Source organism: Electrona antarctica, assembly GCF_951216825.1.
Source record: "Electrona antarctica genome assembly, chromosome: 1".
NCBI lineage: Eukaryota > Metazoa > Chordata > Actinopteri > Myctophiformes > Myctophidae > Electrona > Electrona antarctica.
The window spans coordinates 44,901,159-44,917,168 of NC_136806.1; the positions used below are offsets into that span (position 1 = coordinate 44,901,159).

The 16,010-nt window shown below is 42.9% G+C and overlaps 2 protein-coding genes across 3 annotated transcripts in view; one reads left to right on the forward strand and one right to left on the reverse strand.

Annotated features, from left to right (window-relative positions):
* The window catches only part of LOC306921968 (C-terminal-binding protein 1), a 32,650-nt gene extending 28,473 nt beyond the window's left edge, over positions 1–4,177 (forward strand). For both annotated transcript variants that reach the window (XM_079499314.1, XM_079499313.1), the window contains exon 11: positions 198–4,177. In XM_079499314.1, coding sequence (XP_079355440.1) covers positions 198–393 — 196 coding nt within the window. In that variant the 3' untranslated portion in view covers positions 394–4,177. The remainder of the gene's footprint in view (positions 1–197) is intronic.
* The window catches only part of maea (macrophage erythroblast attacher, E3 ubiquitin ligase), a 119,206-nt gene that overhangs the window by 48,605 nt on the left and 54,591 nt on the right, over positions 1–16,010 (reverse strand). The window lies entirely within an intron of this gene.

Below are 16,010 nucleotides of genomic sequence, written 5' to 3' on the forward strand. Positions count from 1 at the left end.
AGTGAGTGGCAAATCGAGTGGCAAAGTGAGTATAGAGTCTATACTATAGCAATGAGTACTATCAGAATAGAGAGCTACAGTATTTAATCTTGAATCTTGAATCTTGAAAAGCCCTCTTATTTTAACAAAAGAATATAACTTACTCCATCTCTCTCTCACTTCCCTCCCTACTTCAATTCCTCTGTGTGTTTCTCCAGGTACCCTCCAGGGATAGTCAGCCTGGCCTCGGGCGGCCTCCCCCTCTCGGCGGAGGGCATCGCGCCCAGTGCCGTGCCAATGGCACACGCACTGCCTCCCGCAGCCTCACACCCTCCCCACGCCCTGTCGCCCGGCCACAACACCATCAAACCACCAGAGGGTGACCGAGAGCAGCACCCCAACGACCAACTGTAGCCATACACGAAAAGCACGCACATGTGCAAAAAACGCATACACGCACGCACGCACGCACGCACGCACGCACACACGCACGCATTCACACCTGTCCATGTTGCCTGGTGGTTTCCACAGCAACCGGTGTCATAGCGATTAAGTTCCTTTGCAACAAGTAATCCAGAGGCAGGATCGGTAGAGTGAGATAGATTGATAGCTTGAATTCCCAGTAGCGATTTTACAACTCACTGGTTCACAAGTGGCCAGTTCAAACCCCAAAGATGAGGAAGAGAAGAGGATGATGGGATAGCTGTCATAGGTGCCCCAAGGCAGCTGACGACCAGAAACCCTGAGACACACCCACTTCTGGGATCAAAGTTCACCGTTATTCTGCACCTACTGTTACGACAGCAGTAGTTGAGTTTTCTGTCTCAAAACAAAACAAGAGAAAATAATAACCTCTGTCAACCTGGAGGCGAAAAAAGAAGAGATATATAAATCCTGCTGTCCTTAGATTGTAGTTTGTCCAAAGTTAGGAGGGTGGGTTTCATGTCTTTCTTTATCTATTTTCCGTGTCCTTCCGTTAGTTTGATGTACAAGCAAAAGTAGTAGGTTATCAAACGAATGTAACCTGTCTATGTACAGTTTTTAGACTTAGGAAAAAAAGAAAAGAAAAAAACAATATTTGTATGCAGTCTTAAAAATACATGGGTGATGTGATCTCTCAATGTAGCCAAACTGGTTAGAAAAGTAATACAATATATTTTTTTGTGTGTGTCTCCATGAATTTACTTGCCCCCCCCCCCACCCCCGCCCCCCAAAAAGAGGCAGCTTTTTGCACACCTTCTCAGGAAATTAAGTTTCCCGTGTTTTTTTTATTTCAAATTGATTTTAGAGTCCTCTCTATGCCAATTAGTGCATTGTTTTCTTTTCTACCTGCTTGCCTTTTCATGTCCCGTTACGTAACAAAATAACTTTAACAAGAGCTAAAGTTGATTACAATTTGACTTTGTTATGTTTAATAAAGAGCATATAAATTTGCTCTTCAGACTGTGTACTGTAAACCATTCTGAGTTTGACCCAAACTAAAGGGTTTGTTGACTGGCTTAACGGTGGTGGCAAAATGGTATGCTTGTCTGGGATAACTTTATCCTAAACCTTGTATGGGGGGTGCCTGGCACAACATATTTTAAGATGGGGGTCCTTTGTCCTTGACAAGGGGTTGAGAACCACTGGTATAAAGCATTAGCACGCTCAGACAGACAATGCTATTATGTTGGTGATTAAAAACGGAGTTTGCTCCCTTAGAGTGTAGTATCTTTACTTGGCCTCTGCCAATCTCTGACAGAAGTTTAACCACAAACTACAAAACTATTACTGTCTACTTCAGGAACATCTTCCAAGGGTAGCACATAAAGAACATACTGTATAGTACACTATACAAACGGTGCACAGCAGCCAAGAAACTCAACTGAGCTTTTAGCTTCATGCTAGATTAACCTTTCTAGCTATGGGAATAGTAGAACTGTCTAAAAGACATGGGATAAATCTGAATGCATTTCAAAGACTCATTTGCTACTTTCACGTATACAGCATTTTGCATCGCCAGTTTAATTAAGCACTTGAACCCTAGCGTCCCCATTCTGGAGTGAACGCTCAGTGAAAATAGCCTTTCTACAAGCGCACAATGCACAGTTAGTAGATCGGCTATCTTCTGAGAATACATTTAATTTATATTTAGTGTGCGAAAACAGAAGGGCGCCGAGTATAGAGCCCTGGGGGATTCCAGTCAACTAAGGTATGTATAGGGTTGAAGTGGTTGAGTGGATATCAGACAGAGGGATGCAAAGCAGTAAGTGTAATAGTCACAATGGAGCACTGACATAGTAGAGTCAGAGTAGGTACAGGGAAAACATTGAGGCATTATAGGTTTATAATAGGGTCAGCTTTAGGCTGGTGTGCACTTGCGTGCGAGCGAGTGTGCGTTTGCGTGTGTGATTAAGCCAAACATATGTTGTATATTTTGGTCTGCTGCCAAACCAACCTCAAAAGTTTAGTTTATTTTTTAATCTATGACATCAGGCTGTAAAAAAAAACTGTCTGCCAAAAGCTCAATTTCATCAATTTTTCAAAAAAAGGGAGGAACGAACCACTAGTGAGAGCAACAAGCAATGGTTGAATACAACAAAAAAAAGTCAAATATGCACAATGATTTTTTGTTTTGTTTTGTTTTTCCTTTTGACCAGGATTGTTGTCTTTCCTTATAGCATGGCCAAAATGTACTGACTTGGAGCTGAACCATGTGGTTCTAGTATGTAGCATCCCTTTAACATTTCACCGATCTCTGCTAAGCCTCATTCATACTTTTACGGTGCGTACGACGGTGTCCAACTACGAAAATAGCTTCTAATTTTGGCACGGGACACTGTGGTACAATGTGGAGTTTTAAATGAAGCCTTAGAGCGTGATGGGTCCGTCAGTATGCCGTCGATCCACCCCCGTGGCCTCTGTGTCTATGTGTAAATATGGTGTTCTGCCTGCCTGTGTCAATGTGACTTGGTTGTATCTGTGTCTTGGGGGGACGCTCTACAAAAGCACCATTACAAAACACTGCCAGCTAAAATATACAACTAAAAAGTACTTAACACAAAGTCCAAAAGATGCTGTTGAACCACAGGTTTCGTGTTCAGACCTCGAAATAACTCATGCATGTCTTTGAAGGAACCTTGCCACCAATAGTGCCCTCTCGTATACCTCGTCAAATTGATTATTTCATCGGGCCAGGTCAAGAAACCAGTAAACATCTGAAAACAGATATTGTTTTGTTTTTTTAATTACATGTTTTAAACCGACTTCCTGAATAAGTGTGGTTGAGGTGAGCAGGCTAGTTGGGTGGTGGTGCTTTTGGGTCAGTCCTGCCAACCGCTGAGTAGTCCAAACAGAACCCTGTTGACTACCAGCTTCTTCATGGTAAACTAGTAGACGTACCGTAGCAACCAGGGATGGAAATGTCACTAGCAAATGGACAGAAACATTAAGTTCTTTCTATTGAATGGTTTCTGGACATGGTACTTAATAGCCAAACATTGAGGCCAGGGCCCTATCTTATCTACCTTAACCCTTATGCTTAACCTTTTTGGCATTTCTTACTATTAAATGTAAAAAAACGAAATAGACGATCTACCAGCTCACAACGTGTCAATGTAGATCAGCCATTTTCATTATTTTAAATGTTTTTCAAATTAGTGAAGAATTCACAAGACGTTTAGGAATAAGGGGTAAGGCGGCGCACAAGATTTGGCCCTAGTTGCTCCGAGTCCAAAGTCCTCGAAAGCATGCACTGTAAAATCCAGTGAGTGTTCATTTACCTGAGAGTATACGAATAGTATTAACACTTAGGATTTGACTGTGTGCTGGAGTGGGATATTTCTGAATTATAGTCCGTTATTTTTCCTAAACAATGTCATAAAACAAAAACTGCTTAGCGTTCCAACATTTGCTATTGGAACCAATGGCAACTGCTACTGTAGCTACAAGAGTAAACAGCAGAGTAGAGGATTCACAATGTTCCAGTTTGTGTTGAGGTTCCATCCCTGGTAGTAATAAAACTGTCCACTGTTACCTACCGTTGTCCCCATTACGGTAAAGTAGTAGGTGTAGCAATATACAGTATACATATTCTATATTCTCTAAGGTAAATATCATTATTTTTGGTCAAAAAAACTGACAACCTGACAAAGATATGTTTGTGACTGTATGCATTTGTATGAATTATTTTAAAAAGAAATAAAACTGTGGAAAGGTTGTCTTGGTTCAGATCTCATTTACATGTAACACAAGTTTGTTATCGTCCAGGTCTAAATATCTACAAAGGCCCAGCCTGGGATTGTTCTGAACATATACATTATGGTTAGGCCTATATTATTCACATACAGTAAATTATTACAGTTTGATTGGAAATATACTATTATGAACATTCTTATCACATCATAGTGATCATACAATAAACATTGTATGATCAGTTTTATTCCAATGTCTACAAAAACATACAAAACAAACATATTTACCAAATCAATTACCTGTACAGCCGCATACTACAGGATATGCAGTTTAATGTGTCTGAATCTGTTCATTTTAGTCTTTCTATCAATAGTTGATCAACTAGAGAATTTAAACCACAAATACATGACATAGTTGTGGGAGTAAAGCTTAATAAAAGCAGTTACTTCAAGAGTGTAAAAATGGTGGTGGGGGTTGTGTCAATGTACTCTCTAGTCTAACTGACTGTATATAAATGCCATCAAAATTCAAAAGTAAGAAAATATAGAAAGGAAGAATATGTCACCCTCCAGTTCTGAATATGAAGTTATGTTTCTGTCCACTAGATGGCACAAGTGCAGCTGTCAGGTCCATAATGAGAGCAAGTGTGCAAGCCTAGAACTGCAAAATATTGCTCACATCTATTTTAACTGCAAAGTTGTCAAAGAAATACAGATCCATGCAGTGAACGATGGAAGTTGGAGATCCATTCCCCACCCGGCTATGCAATACCCGTTGTACCCGTGTCAGACGCAAAATATGGAGTGTTGTGATGTCTGAACAGACCAGCTCCATATATGGAGCCTGGGCAGGGGCCCTGTCCAGGGCCCGGGCAGATGCCTTTTGTGGCGGTTCTGGACAATCGTGGGTCCAACCGACTCGACATGGGGCACTGCACTCCCTGTCGTGATGTCAGAACAGGCCAGCTCCATATATGGAGCCTTGGCAGGGGCCTTGTCCAGAACCCGGGCGGAGGCCTTTTGTGGCGGTTCTGGTCAACCATGGGTCCAACTGCACTCCCTGTGGGGGTGTGGAACGCGTGTCTCGAATTTGAAGTCGGTGGGGTGAACGGTTCTCTAGTTACGTGGACTACACGTAACTCAAGACTATTATTTTTGAGTGGTGTAAACCACTCCTACAACTGGCTTTTGTGTGCAGAAAAAAATGAGCATGGTTGCTATGTTCAAAATAATTTCTGACGTAATTAAATCACACCCGGGTGAACTGGATGACCGTAGCAACCATGGTCATTTTCTCTGCACAAAAAAAGCCAGTTGTGAAATCACATCCAGGTGTGATTTCATTACGTCAGATCAGAGCTGATCAGGCTATATAATACCTTACCTTATATAATACCTCACATCGGACAAAAACTCCAGCTGAATCAACTTCATGGTCACAAATCATCACATCAGAAGACGAGTCTACCTAGCCAAAGATCTTTAACGTCAGACATTACGTCAGACCACAGCTGATCATGCTATATAAAACCTTACACCACTCAGTTCACACGGGTGTGATTTTTTATATTAATCAACCACTTGAAGTAGTTGACGGCGTAAGCGGTAAAATATCTGAAAATAGACATTAACATGAATCCAAAATACACTGCTGTCAAACAATGAAGCTATATGAAATCTATGAAAAGGTTATGGGGGTCCCTCTCTCGACTAAGGGGTCCTTGGCCTGAAAAGCGTTGAGGACCCCTGCTCCACAGGCTTAGAAATAAAGAACTGGGATAGATGATTTATACACAGGTACATAAATCACATGGAACTACTGTATGTCTCTGCCCTGAACATTTGTATATTGTAAAATATGAATCATATTCCATTGATGCCAAGACTGACTGCTCACTTATGAAACACCAAGAGGCCTAAAAACATGTGGTCACTGGTCACGGTTGTCTATGGTACATATGCTATTATATATCTTCATGAATCCAGTGCTCAGGTTACTTTAATGTACTAGTGCTCTGGTTATCACAGTGATATTATTAATAATTATTATTATTATAATATCATGAATTTATATAGCGCTTTTCTGAGTACCCAAAGATGCTTAATGTTCTGATGTTGTTGTCTAAGGCCGTGTTTCCCAAACACTGGGGTACGCGGACCCATTTTAAGGCTCACGAGTACATATCCCCTTTCTTTTCTTTTTAGTACAGAAAACAAAACAAAAAAAGATTTAAAACAAATACAAATAATACAAATAAAATTTAAAATAAAACCTGAATTATTTTTACTAGTTTGGGTCCCCCAGTGATATCATATTTATCTTTAGGGTCTCGAGCTAAAGAGTTTGGGACCCACCACTGGTCTAAGGGACATAGCAGTGACTGCTAGGCTGCAAGACCTCGTCTTGGACCGGCCGTACCCGTCCGCTGGCACAGATGGCGGAAAAGACATCTCTACCTCTCTCTGCTACTCTTCCCTCTCTCTCTCTCTCTCTCTCTCTCCCTCCCTCCCTCTCTCTCTCCCCCCCTTCTCGTCTTTCCATCTCTTGTCCTTCCTGCACACTCGTCTCTCTGACTGCTCTCTCGCTCTCCCTCCCCCGTCCATCCCTCGCTCTCTGGTTCTTCCATTCAGAGTTACAATCATTGGAGCAGGCTCTCTGACAGCTGGAAACTCCAGGATAGTTAGGCTTAGAAACGTTCAACAGGATGGGAACCAGATGCAGTGAAAAGGGCCTAAAGCAAGGTGCGTTCCAGTGAGCGAAAGTCACTGAAACCTTTAGGAAAATAGACTAGTCGAGTAGTCGTAGTAGTTATAGTTGTGAGATTGTAGATAAAAAAATCACACCTGTGTGAACTGAGTGGTGCAAGGTCTTATATAGCCTGATCAGCTGTGGTCTGACGTAATGTCAGTGACCATAGTAACCATGCTCATTCTTTTGAGGGACAGGTACACAAACACACGGGTACTAACAAAGCCAGTTGTTGGAGTGGTTTGCACCACTCAAAAGGGTAAGTGAACAACACCACACACACACACACACACACACACACACACACACACACACACACACACACACACACACACACACACACACACACACACACACACACACACACACACACACACACACACACACACACACACACACACACACACACACACACACACACACACACACACACACACACACACACACACACGAAGGACACCAGAACCAGGGATGTGTTTTCAATGAGTCTAACATGGTTAAAATTCAGTTTAACCATATTATAAGGGGAGGGGATGTATCTAAAATCAAATATCTAAATATTTAATCAAGTTAGTTAAAAAACGGACAAAAGCCAGAGTAAGGGGTTAAAATCACCCCATAAGTGATTTAAAGTCAACTACCCTTTTAAATGCAGTGTCCTAGGTCATGTCCTCCCCTCTCTCTAATGCGCTGCCAAACATAAAGAAGATAGCCCTAGATACTAATACATTAAACGTGATCGGAAATGTAAACTGTAAGCATTTAACAGATGTTCTATCCAGAGCAACTTATAAAGTGCAAGGTCACAAAGGGTATAAGTAGCCGAGGAATTAGAATGCTAAGAAAACGAACCCATGCTGCAAAGCAAACTAGGCCTACATGAATAGTAGCACTGCCACATAATTATTACATAGGATTTATTTAAAAATGAAATTTAAAAATGTATGACTCAAAATAGTCCTTTAACCACCAGTATGATGCCCCGGGCAGTGTCTTGAGTGTACAGGGGTGGATGAGGGCCCAGGTAGGGCCCAGGTGGATGAGGGCCCAGGTAGGGCCTTAAGGGGTGGATGAGGGCCCAGGTAGGGCCTGGCCTTCATTTTCGGGCCTGTTGAGAACGGATGCCAGGCGCGGCTGCACTAATAACTTTGGGGCGGGCCCATCTAGAGTTTGAATAGAGGAGACATCAAAGAGGAAGGACGGGTGGGGAAGGATCAACATATGGAATGTCAGATGTCATCAACTGGCCAGACATGCTAATTACTTCTAATAAACAAGTTGGAATTCTCCGTCCCTTAGTTATTCAAATGACTGCCTGTGAGCGTGACAGGCTGTGTGACTGTCCTCTCGTCTCTTGCATCATGCTCACAAACAGGTTCTTTCTCTCTCACTCTCGCTGCTGCCCCATACATTATTCCTTTCTGAGCACAAATAACGTTTTAATATTAAAACAATCTATTGATAAATGTTTGATTCCAGGGTGAATTATTGCAGATCTGCAGTTTGTCCAGCTGTGTCAAAGTATACTACAATGGTTCCATTGATCAAACGTGGGGGACACCATTAAAATAAACTTTCTCTGAAAATGCATACGGCCCATCTGACCACCTTTCAGCTGTCACGTTAAGTGGTCAGATAGATGGTGGGACGCTAACGCTTTGAGATTTTCAAGTGGTCCCTGTTCCAGAAAAGCTTGGGGGCCACGGCGCGGACACGGAGCGATGGCCAGGCTGTCGTAGGGACGGTCACTGGAGGGACAGACGACTGGCGTTCGCTGACCGTAGTGTGCAGGAAGCGGTGTGTCAGGTTGGGTGGAAGTGGAACAGTGCCTTCTCAATTACAGCAATGACATTGGAGGTCTGCACTATGCCTTGTTCTTTCCATACTTAAATCACGGTCTTGTGTTGTACTGTTCGTTCCTGCTTCACTGTGTGTCTGCGGTGGTGGTACCATATGGATGTATTCAGTCTCTCTCTCTCTGTGTGTGTGTGTGTGTGTGTGTGTGTGTGTGTGTGTGTGTGTGTGTGTGTGTGTGTGTGTGTGTGTGTGTGTGTGTGTGTGTGTGTGTGTGTCGGGTTAGTTGTGATTGACGTGGAGGAAACCAGTAGATTTTCAGACATCCCTTCTGGATCGGCTTAACTTCTCTCTTCTTTCCTCTTCTCACATCACAGCAGCTCTTTATTCATCCCTACCCCTCAACCTTTCAGATCTTTTTCCTCTCCTCGCCATTCAAATAAACCCAACAAGAAGCAGACTGCTGTCTATGTTTTTGACCACCCTGACAGACTGCGGGGTTTACCTTTTATGGGACATTTTTACACTCGCAGAGTGTAATTAACACTCCATAATTGACTGTGCAGAATCCATTTCAGTGGAGACTTTTAGGATGGAATGGCCTACATGCTCTTTCATGGGACATTTCCTCCTTTCCAAGAAAAATGAATAGTGGAGACTCTGGAGAAAACTCTGGTTTATAAACACCAACCACATCTGTAGAAGTTTGGCTGATGCTTTTTAAAGGTACCACTACCAACTCTACCAGGCAGTCAGTGGCAGTTCACCAAAACTGTGGCAGTGGCAACTCACCGACAACTGTTACTTTGTGCCTGAATTTAACCCATTCTTGAGCTGCAGTACTGTAGTTTAAAGCTTATCATTCTCAGCTCAAACACTATAGAAAGAATTTGAAGATCACACAATCAAACCGAGTCATTGGAGCAGTGGTTTTCAACCAGTGGTCCTTGAGGCGGTTCCAGGTGGTCCCTCCCAGCTAAATGATGGAGAGTTAGTAACCAAAGGGACCCTTGTAGATCTTTAACTCTTGAGAGCGTAAACATGAAACCAAATGAACCCGCACAGGTCCATTTGGTTTCATTTTACGCTCGGTCGAGAAATGACACCCCGTGTCCGAAACGGTTGGGAAATGACAGTTACCGTGTGGGGGTCCCCAGGAGGTCTACTGTACTGTACTGTCACACCCAAAATCATTTGTGTGTGTGTGTGTGTGTGTGTGTGTGTGTGTGTGTGTGTGTGTGCGCAACAGTGACACTTGGTTGTGAAAACAAACCAAACGCTATTTTCGTGCTCGGACACAGCCAGGGACCCAGGGACCCAGGCAGGGACAGACACACATAGTTCCATATTGGTTGCACCACTTAAAAAATAAATATCCATGGTCACTGGCAGTTCAATTGGCAACTTTTACAGACACAAGGATACATGTAAATATATTTAATTTAAGAGTAAAAACTCTGCACAAAGCAACTTAAGTGCACAAGGACCAGCATACATGATACATGAGGAACCAGGAATACGAGACTGCTCGCCCCTTTACCAACTCGCCCCGGGCGTACAGCCGGCGGAACAGCGCGGCCTGGTATTCCTAAAGTAATCTAAGTAAATTATGCTTAAACAGTTAAGCCTAACCTATTAGTTATTCCTAACCTCAACCTCAGTAAAACAATGCCTAAACCTAACCCTATTCCTAAACTTAACCCCAGTAAAACTATGCCTAACCCTAAACTTATTTCTAACCTTATTCTCAGTAAAACAAAATAAAGAATACAAGAACCGCCGCACCGAGCTGTCGGCGTGAGATCGGCGGAAAAAAGCTGGGGCGAGATGGAATTGGGGCGACCTGACCTGTTACCGGAACCAGAACAAAAGGACTTTTATTCTTATGCACCTGTACACGAGACCACAATAAAGAAACCTTGATCCTTTTTAATTCATCAACCACCCCTTTGTCTTGCCGTCTGGGTTTAGTTGCTTTCATGCCTTTGAATTCCTTGTGTTATAGTCAAAGCTTTAACGAGGCAATAAGACTCATTCTCACTGTTGACCTGACTCTGTAAAATGGATTATAATCCATGTTATCTCTGGCCTACTGGCTTTATGTGAGATCAGACACAGTATAAAGTTGGAGGAGATATTTTATATAAAGACTAAACAGGCCACTGGAAAGAGAGTATTTGTAGAAACTAGGAGATGAAAGAAGGAGAAAGATAGGACAGAAAGGTTTAGAAAATGGAGAGGGAGAACAATGGAGTGGAGACAAGGGGTAATTCAGACCGCTGTGATTTTTCTCTGCAGATTTCTCCTAATGAGTGTCACTTTGGGTCCTCAACTGACCTGCCTCAGACTGCATCATACGTTATGACAATATCCCTGTGGACTTTAGAGACCGCACTGATCAGGTAGTACAGTCAAATTCATTCAATTCATTCATTCAAACCTATATTTATTCTCGAAAGACATTGAGGTCATCCTCATTTGCAGTGTCGTCGAGATACACATTATACAAACGTTATGCTAAAAGCGTAACACAAAAAGTCCCAGGGGGCTTGTTTCATTGTGGTACATTGTACTCAATTCATCAGTAAAATACATACAATATACATAACGATAAAAGCTCCAGTAGCAGCAAAAGGAATTTTTACAGTGCTGCTACAGTGCTGCTACTGCCAAAGTGTTCCAAGTTGTTCAACTAAGCCCACTTGTATTTTGAGGTGAGCCATGCTTTTAGGTTAGTTTTGAGTTTGGGTAGGAGGCTGATATCTTTATGGCTCAGAAGGCATCACAACGTGGCACATTGTGAGCTTGTCAATGAAGTATGGATTGTTACTCCAGCTTTCACCAGGAAAGTGGATGTAAATATGACTTTTCCTCTTCTATGCTTGTACAGTTGTACACTTCACTCCCATCCCTACCATAGTGGGGAGTCTGGGGACACACCGGCTGCTTCTCTCCCATCCCTACCATAGTGGGGAGTCTGGGGACACACCGCTCCCATCCCTACCATAGTGGGGAGTCTGGGGACACACCGGCTGCTTCTCTCCCATCCCTACCATAGTGGGGAGTCTGGGGACACACCGCTCCCATCCCTACCATAGTGGGGAGTCTGGGGACACACCGGCTGCTTCTCTCCCATCCCTACCATAGTGGGGAGTCTGGGGACACACCGCTCCCATCCCTACCATAGTAGGGAGTCTGGGGACACTCCCATCCCTACCATAGTGGGGAGTCTGGGGACATCCCTACCATAGTGGGGAGTCTGGGGACACTCCCATCCCTACCATAGTGGGGAGTCTGGGGACACTCCCATCCCTACCATAGTGGGGAGTCTGGGGACACTCCCATCCCTACCATAGTGGGGAGTCTGGGGACACTCCCATCCCTACCATAGTGGGGAGTCTGGGGACACTCCCATCCCTACCATAGTGGGGAGTCTGGGGACACACCGGCTGCATAATCCCTACCATAGTGGGGAGTCTGGGGACACACCGGCTGCATAATTGCCAGTAGCAATGTTGTAAAAACTAAAAAGTCTAATCATGCGGCCTATATATATCGGCCAAATATTGGTCTGGCTGTTTTTCTTGGGATTTGTTCCTGGCTCCATTGAGGGTCTAAGGACCGGGGGTGTAATTTGTTTGAATGATTCCTTGTTAGATGTAGGCCTGTATAGAGCCCTTTTTAATTGAGTTGAACAGAGACAGAGCACAAGTGACAGAAAGAGGAATGGAAGCAGGAAACGTTGAGATTTCCTCCACTGTTAATGCTGTGCATTTGGGGTCACACAGTCACATTTTCCCTCAACACGTGTTTCCCCCACAAGTCTGTGGAGGTGGTGACCCAGTTTCAGTAGCCAGGTTGCTGCATGGGTGTTTGTGTGTTTAGTCTGCCCACATGTGTCTGGGATAGGAGGAGCTGACAGCTGATGAATGCCATGTGGTGTACAACACACACACACACACACACACACACACACACACACACACACACACACACACACACACACACACACACACACACACACACACACACACACACACACACACACACACACACACACACACACACACACACACACACACACACACACACACACACACACATGTAAAGACAGACACGAAGTCAGTCAGTCAGTCAGTCAGTCAGTCAGTCAGTCAGTCAGTCAGTCAGACACACACACACACACACACACACACACACACACACACACACACACACACACACACACACACACACACACACACACACACACACACACACACACACACACACACACACACACACACACACACACACAGTTGAGCCACTTATTCTTTATACCATTTTTACCCATGTACAACTGCCAGGCATTACTCAGATTATGAATAAAGCATATTGTCCCAATGAATCTAGCAAATATTGAAGGCAAAATATTTCTGAGATGGGTACTTTGCAGAATATTATACTACAGTAAGCATTGACCTCACATTGCGTGTGCTACCTTGTACTACCTTGTGCGTCTTATCTAAAAAGTCCCCCACTTTCTGAATAATAACTTTATGGTAACTAGATAAAGTGCCCCTCGGGGCACATGTCTCCACCCGGGCAGGTCAGGTTGTGGCCTCCTGGTGGCGTTATAATAGGCCAATGTGAAAAGGGTGACATTTCTTCTCAGGCCTTGGATGGCAATTGGATGATTTGATGCATTTTGTTCCAAAAATGTGTTTAGCAAAAATCCACCTGTTGGTGGCGCTATAACAGGCCAGTGTGAAAAGGGTGGGATATATTCCTCAGCCTAGTAGGAAAGTCTGTGAAAGATTTCATGTAAATTGCACTTTTAATACCTTTTTAATACCTAAAGAATTGCCAAATAACATAAGAAAGTGGCACAAATTGTCATTATTTTGTGGGGGTCCCCAGTTAAAAATATGATAATTTGGGGGGCCAAGGCCTGAATAGGTTGAGAACAACTGCTCTAGTCTACTATCCAGGAATTAAATCCGGAAAACTATCTTTCCTCCCTATTGTGACTATCTTGTCCCTCAAGCTACTGCATCATTATTGTTTCCTGGGAATGCCAAGGAACCCCAAATTGATAATACCCCCCCTATAATAAAACAGAGCACTTTCCCTCAAATCTTAAGGGAAAGAAAGAAAACAAAAGAAAATAAAAGAAAAGTTGACATTTAAGTGTGGAAAGTCTGCCATTTAACAGCTAAATTCTAATTCTAAGGACATGTAGAGATGTTTACCTCAAGCTAAACTGAGTCAGGCATCAGTAGTTCCTCAAAATGAAGAAGCCATATGTCATGTAGTGTTCCCATGAAGCAAACTGGATGTTTGTTTACATACTAGAAAACATAGAGGTTGTATCGCAAGATTCGCAAGACAGAAGTCAGCGTTTCTTTTAACACTCTCTGTGTTTCCAAGTTAAAACCACAGCGGCACTTTTAACTCCACTTGACCCTCACTTGGCTCCTTGCAAAAAACATTAAACAATCTGGAGATGTGGCCAGCATTGTGTATGAGAAATCAGAGTGACCCAGTTTTATTTTGCTAAGGGAATAAGTGGAGGACAAACACAGATGGCAAGGGAGGATTCCGTCATAGACTAGATTAATAACAGACTGTTTCCGACCAGCTCTCAGAAGGACGTTTCGGGAGACACTCCTATTATGTGACTTGTATCATAAATGCCTGTACAAATACAATTTACATTTGGATGTTGTTGTTGCTAACTTGCATTTACTTACTTGCATTTCAGTAACAGGACCATAATGGAAACAAGCCCCTAAAGGCCCACGCATACTACAGTTTTAGGTGAAAAGCTACTGCATTTTCCTACTGTGCACCTTGGAATAATCTACAAAAAAGATCTCAGATTGGACTCCACTGAAGTATTTATGGGCATCGTAAATGGATGTTGTGAAAGAGCCAAGAGGCATGTCAATGGTTTTCCTGAGAGGCCAAATGTTTGAATACTGTAACTTTATTAATGTTTTCTATCGTGAATCTACAGTATACATATTTTGCATTATAGTGTGCTGTGATTATTGTTGATTTCTGATCTCAATGACAAAGAGAAAACAATAAAATTATATATATATATATATATCTCACACATCACATACTGTGCTCAATCAGCTGAGCATATTCCGTGCTCTCTCTCTCTCACACGCATGCACGTGTTTTTGAGTGCCCCTCAAAAAATGTGGATGCAAAGGCAAACAAGTAATGACGCATAATCTCACACAATACATTGTCCATCAGCCTCCTCTATTTGACTCATATTGGGATTGGTTGAAGAAACGGTAGCAGCCTATGCATTTCATTTGGCCATTATTTCCATTTAACAATATGGCTTCAAAGGCACTGCAGTGAGTGTAGAGAAAGATCTGGCCATGCAACACTGAGTTCTCCCTGACCTGACCTGATGCCTCTATTATCTACGCCAGTAGTACAGAAGCAGATTTATGGGAAGAATACTGGCAAAGAAAACATGCTGTTCCTCTCAAATGGACCCGAAAAGAATCCAACTGATCTGCCAATGCCAAAAATTGACGTGGAACAGTGAGGTGCAGTGTGGAAGAGTCAGGCATGTACTGCAACAATCATTATCCGTTATCTCCGCTTCGAATAGGACAACTTATAAAATATAGGCGCTGATCGTCAATGCTGACACTTAAGTTGCTTGCTGATATTAAAGGGGGTATATGTCTGTGACCATGCGTGTAATAGCCTGGACGCTCTCCCCTGCTGCAATTGCCGAGTTCTGTTCCATATCCTGGGGGATAATTATCCCATAGCCTGTATGGACGATTTATCTGTGATAATACGTCAAATTAAATTACATACCGGTAGTTACATTAATTACATTTTTAAAAGTATTTGAGGAATGAGGTCCTTGTAGTAGTTTGAGCCGACAGACTCACAAACAGACTCAGCAGAATGCAAGACTCTCCTTGTGGAGAGGAAAGATGTCAGCAATAACAATGACTAACCTAACCTGGAAACCAGACAAATCTGCCAGAGCTAAAAGCATATATATTAGTATATATGTCAGGCTTAACAATGACATGCATGGGACCTCTTACATTGAGATCTAATCTATCTATTAATCACCCATGCAATAGGTCCCCATATTAACCATCCCACAGGCCTCACAACTCGTGAAAATGACATAAAATACTCATAATTTCCTCTGCTTCTGCTCTGTGTCTGTACTCTGTTGAATGTCAAACAGACTAAGGTTCTGATTTTATTTCCATCATGACATTACAGTGATCCTATCTCTCAACCAACTCATAGACAGAGATGTGCACTTAAGATGAGATGAC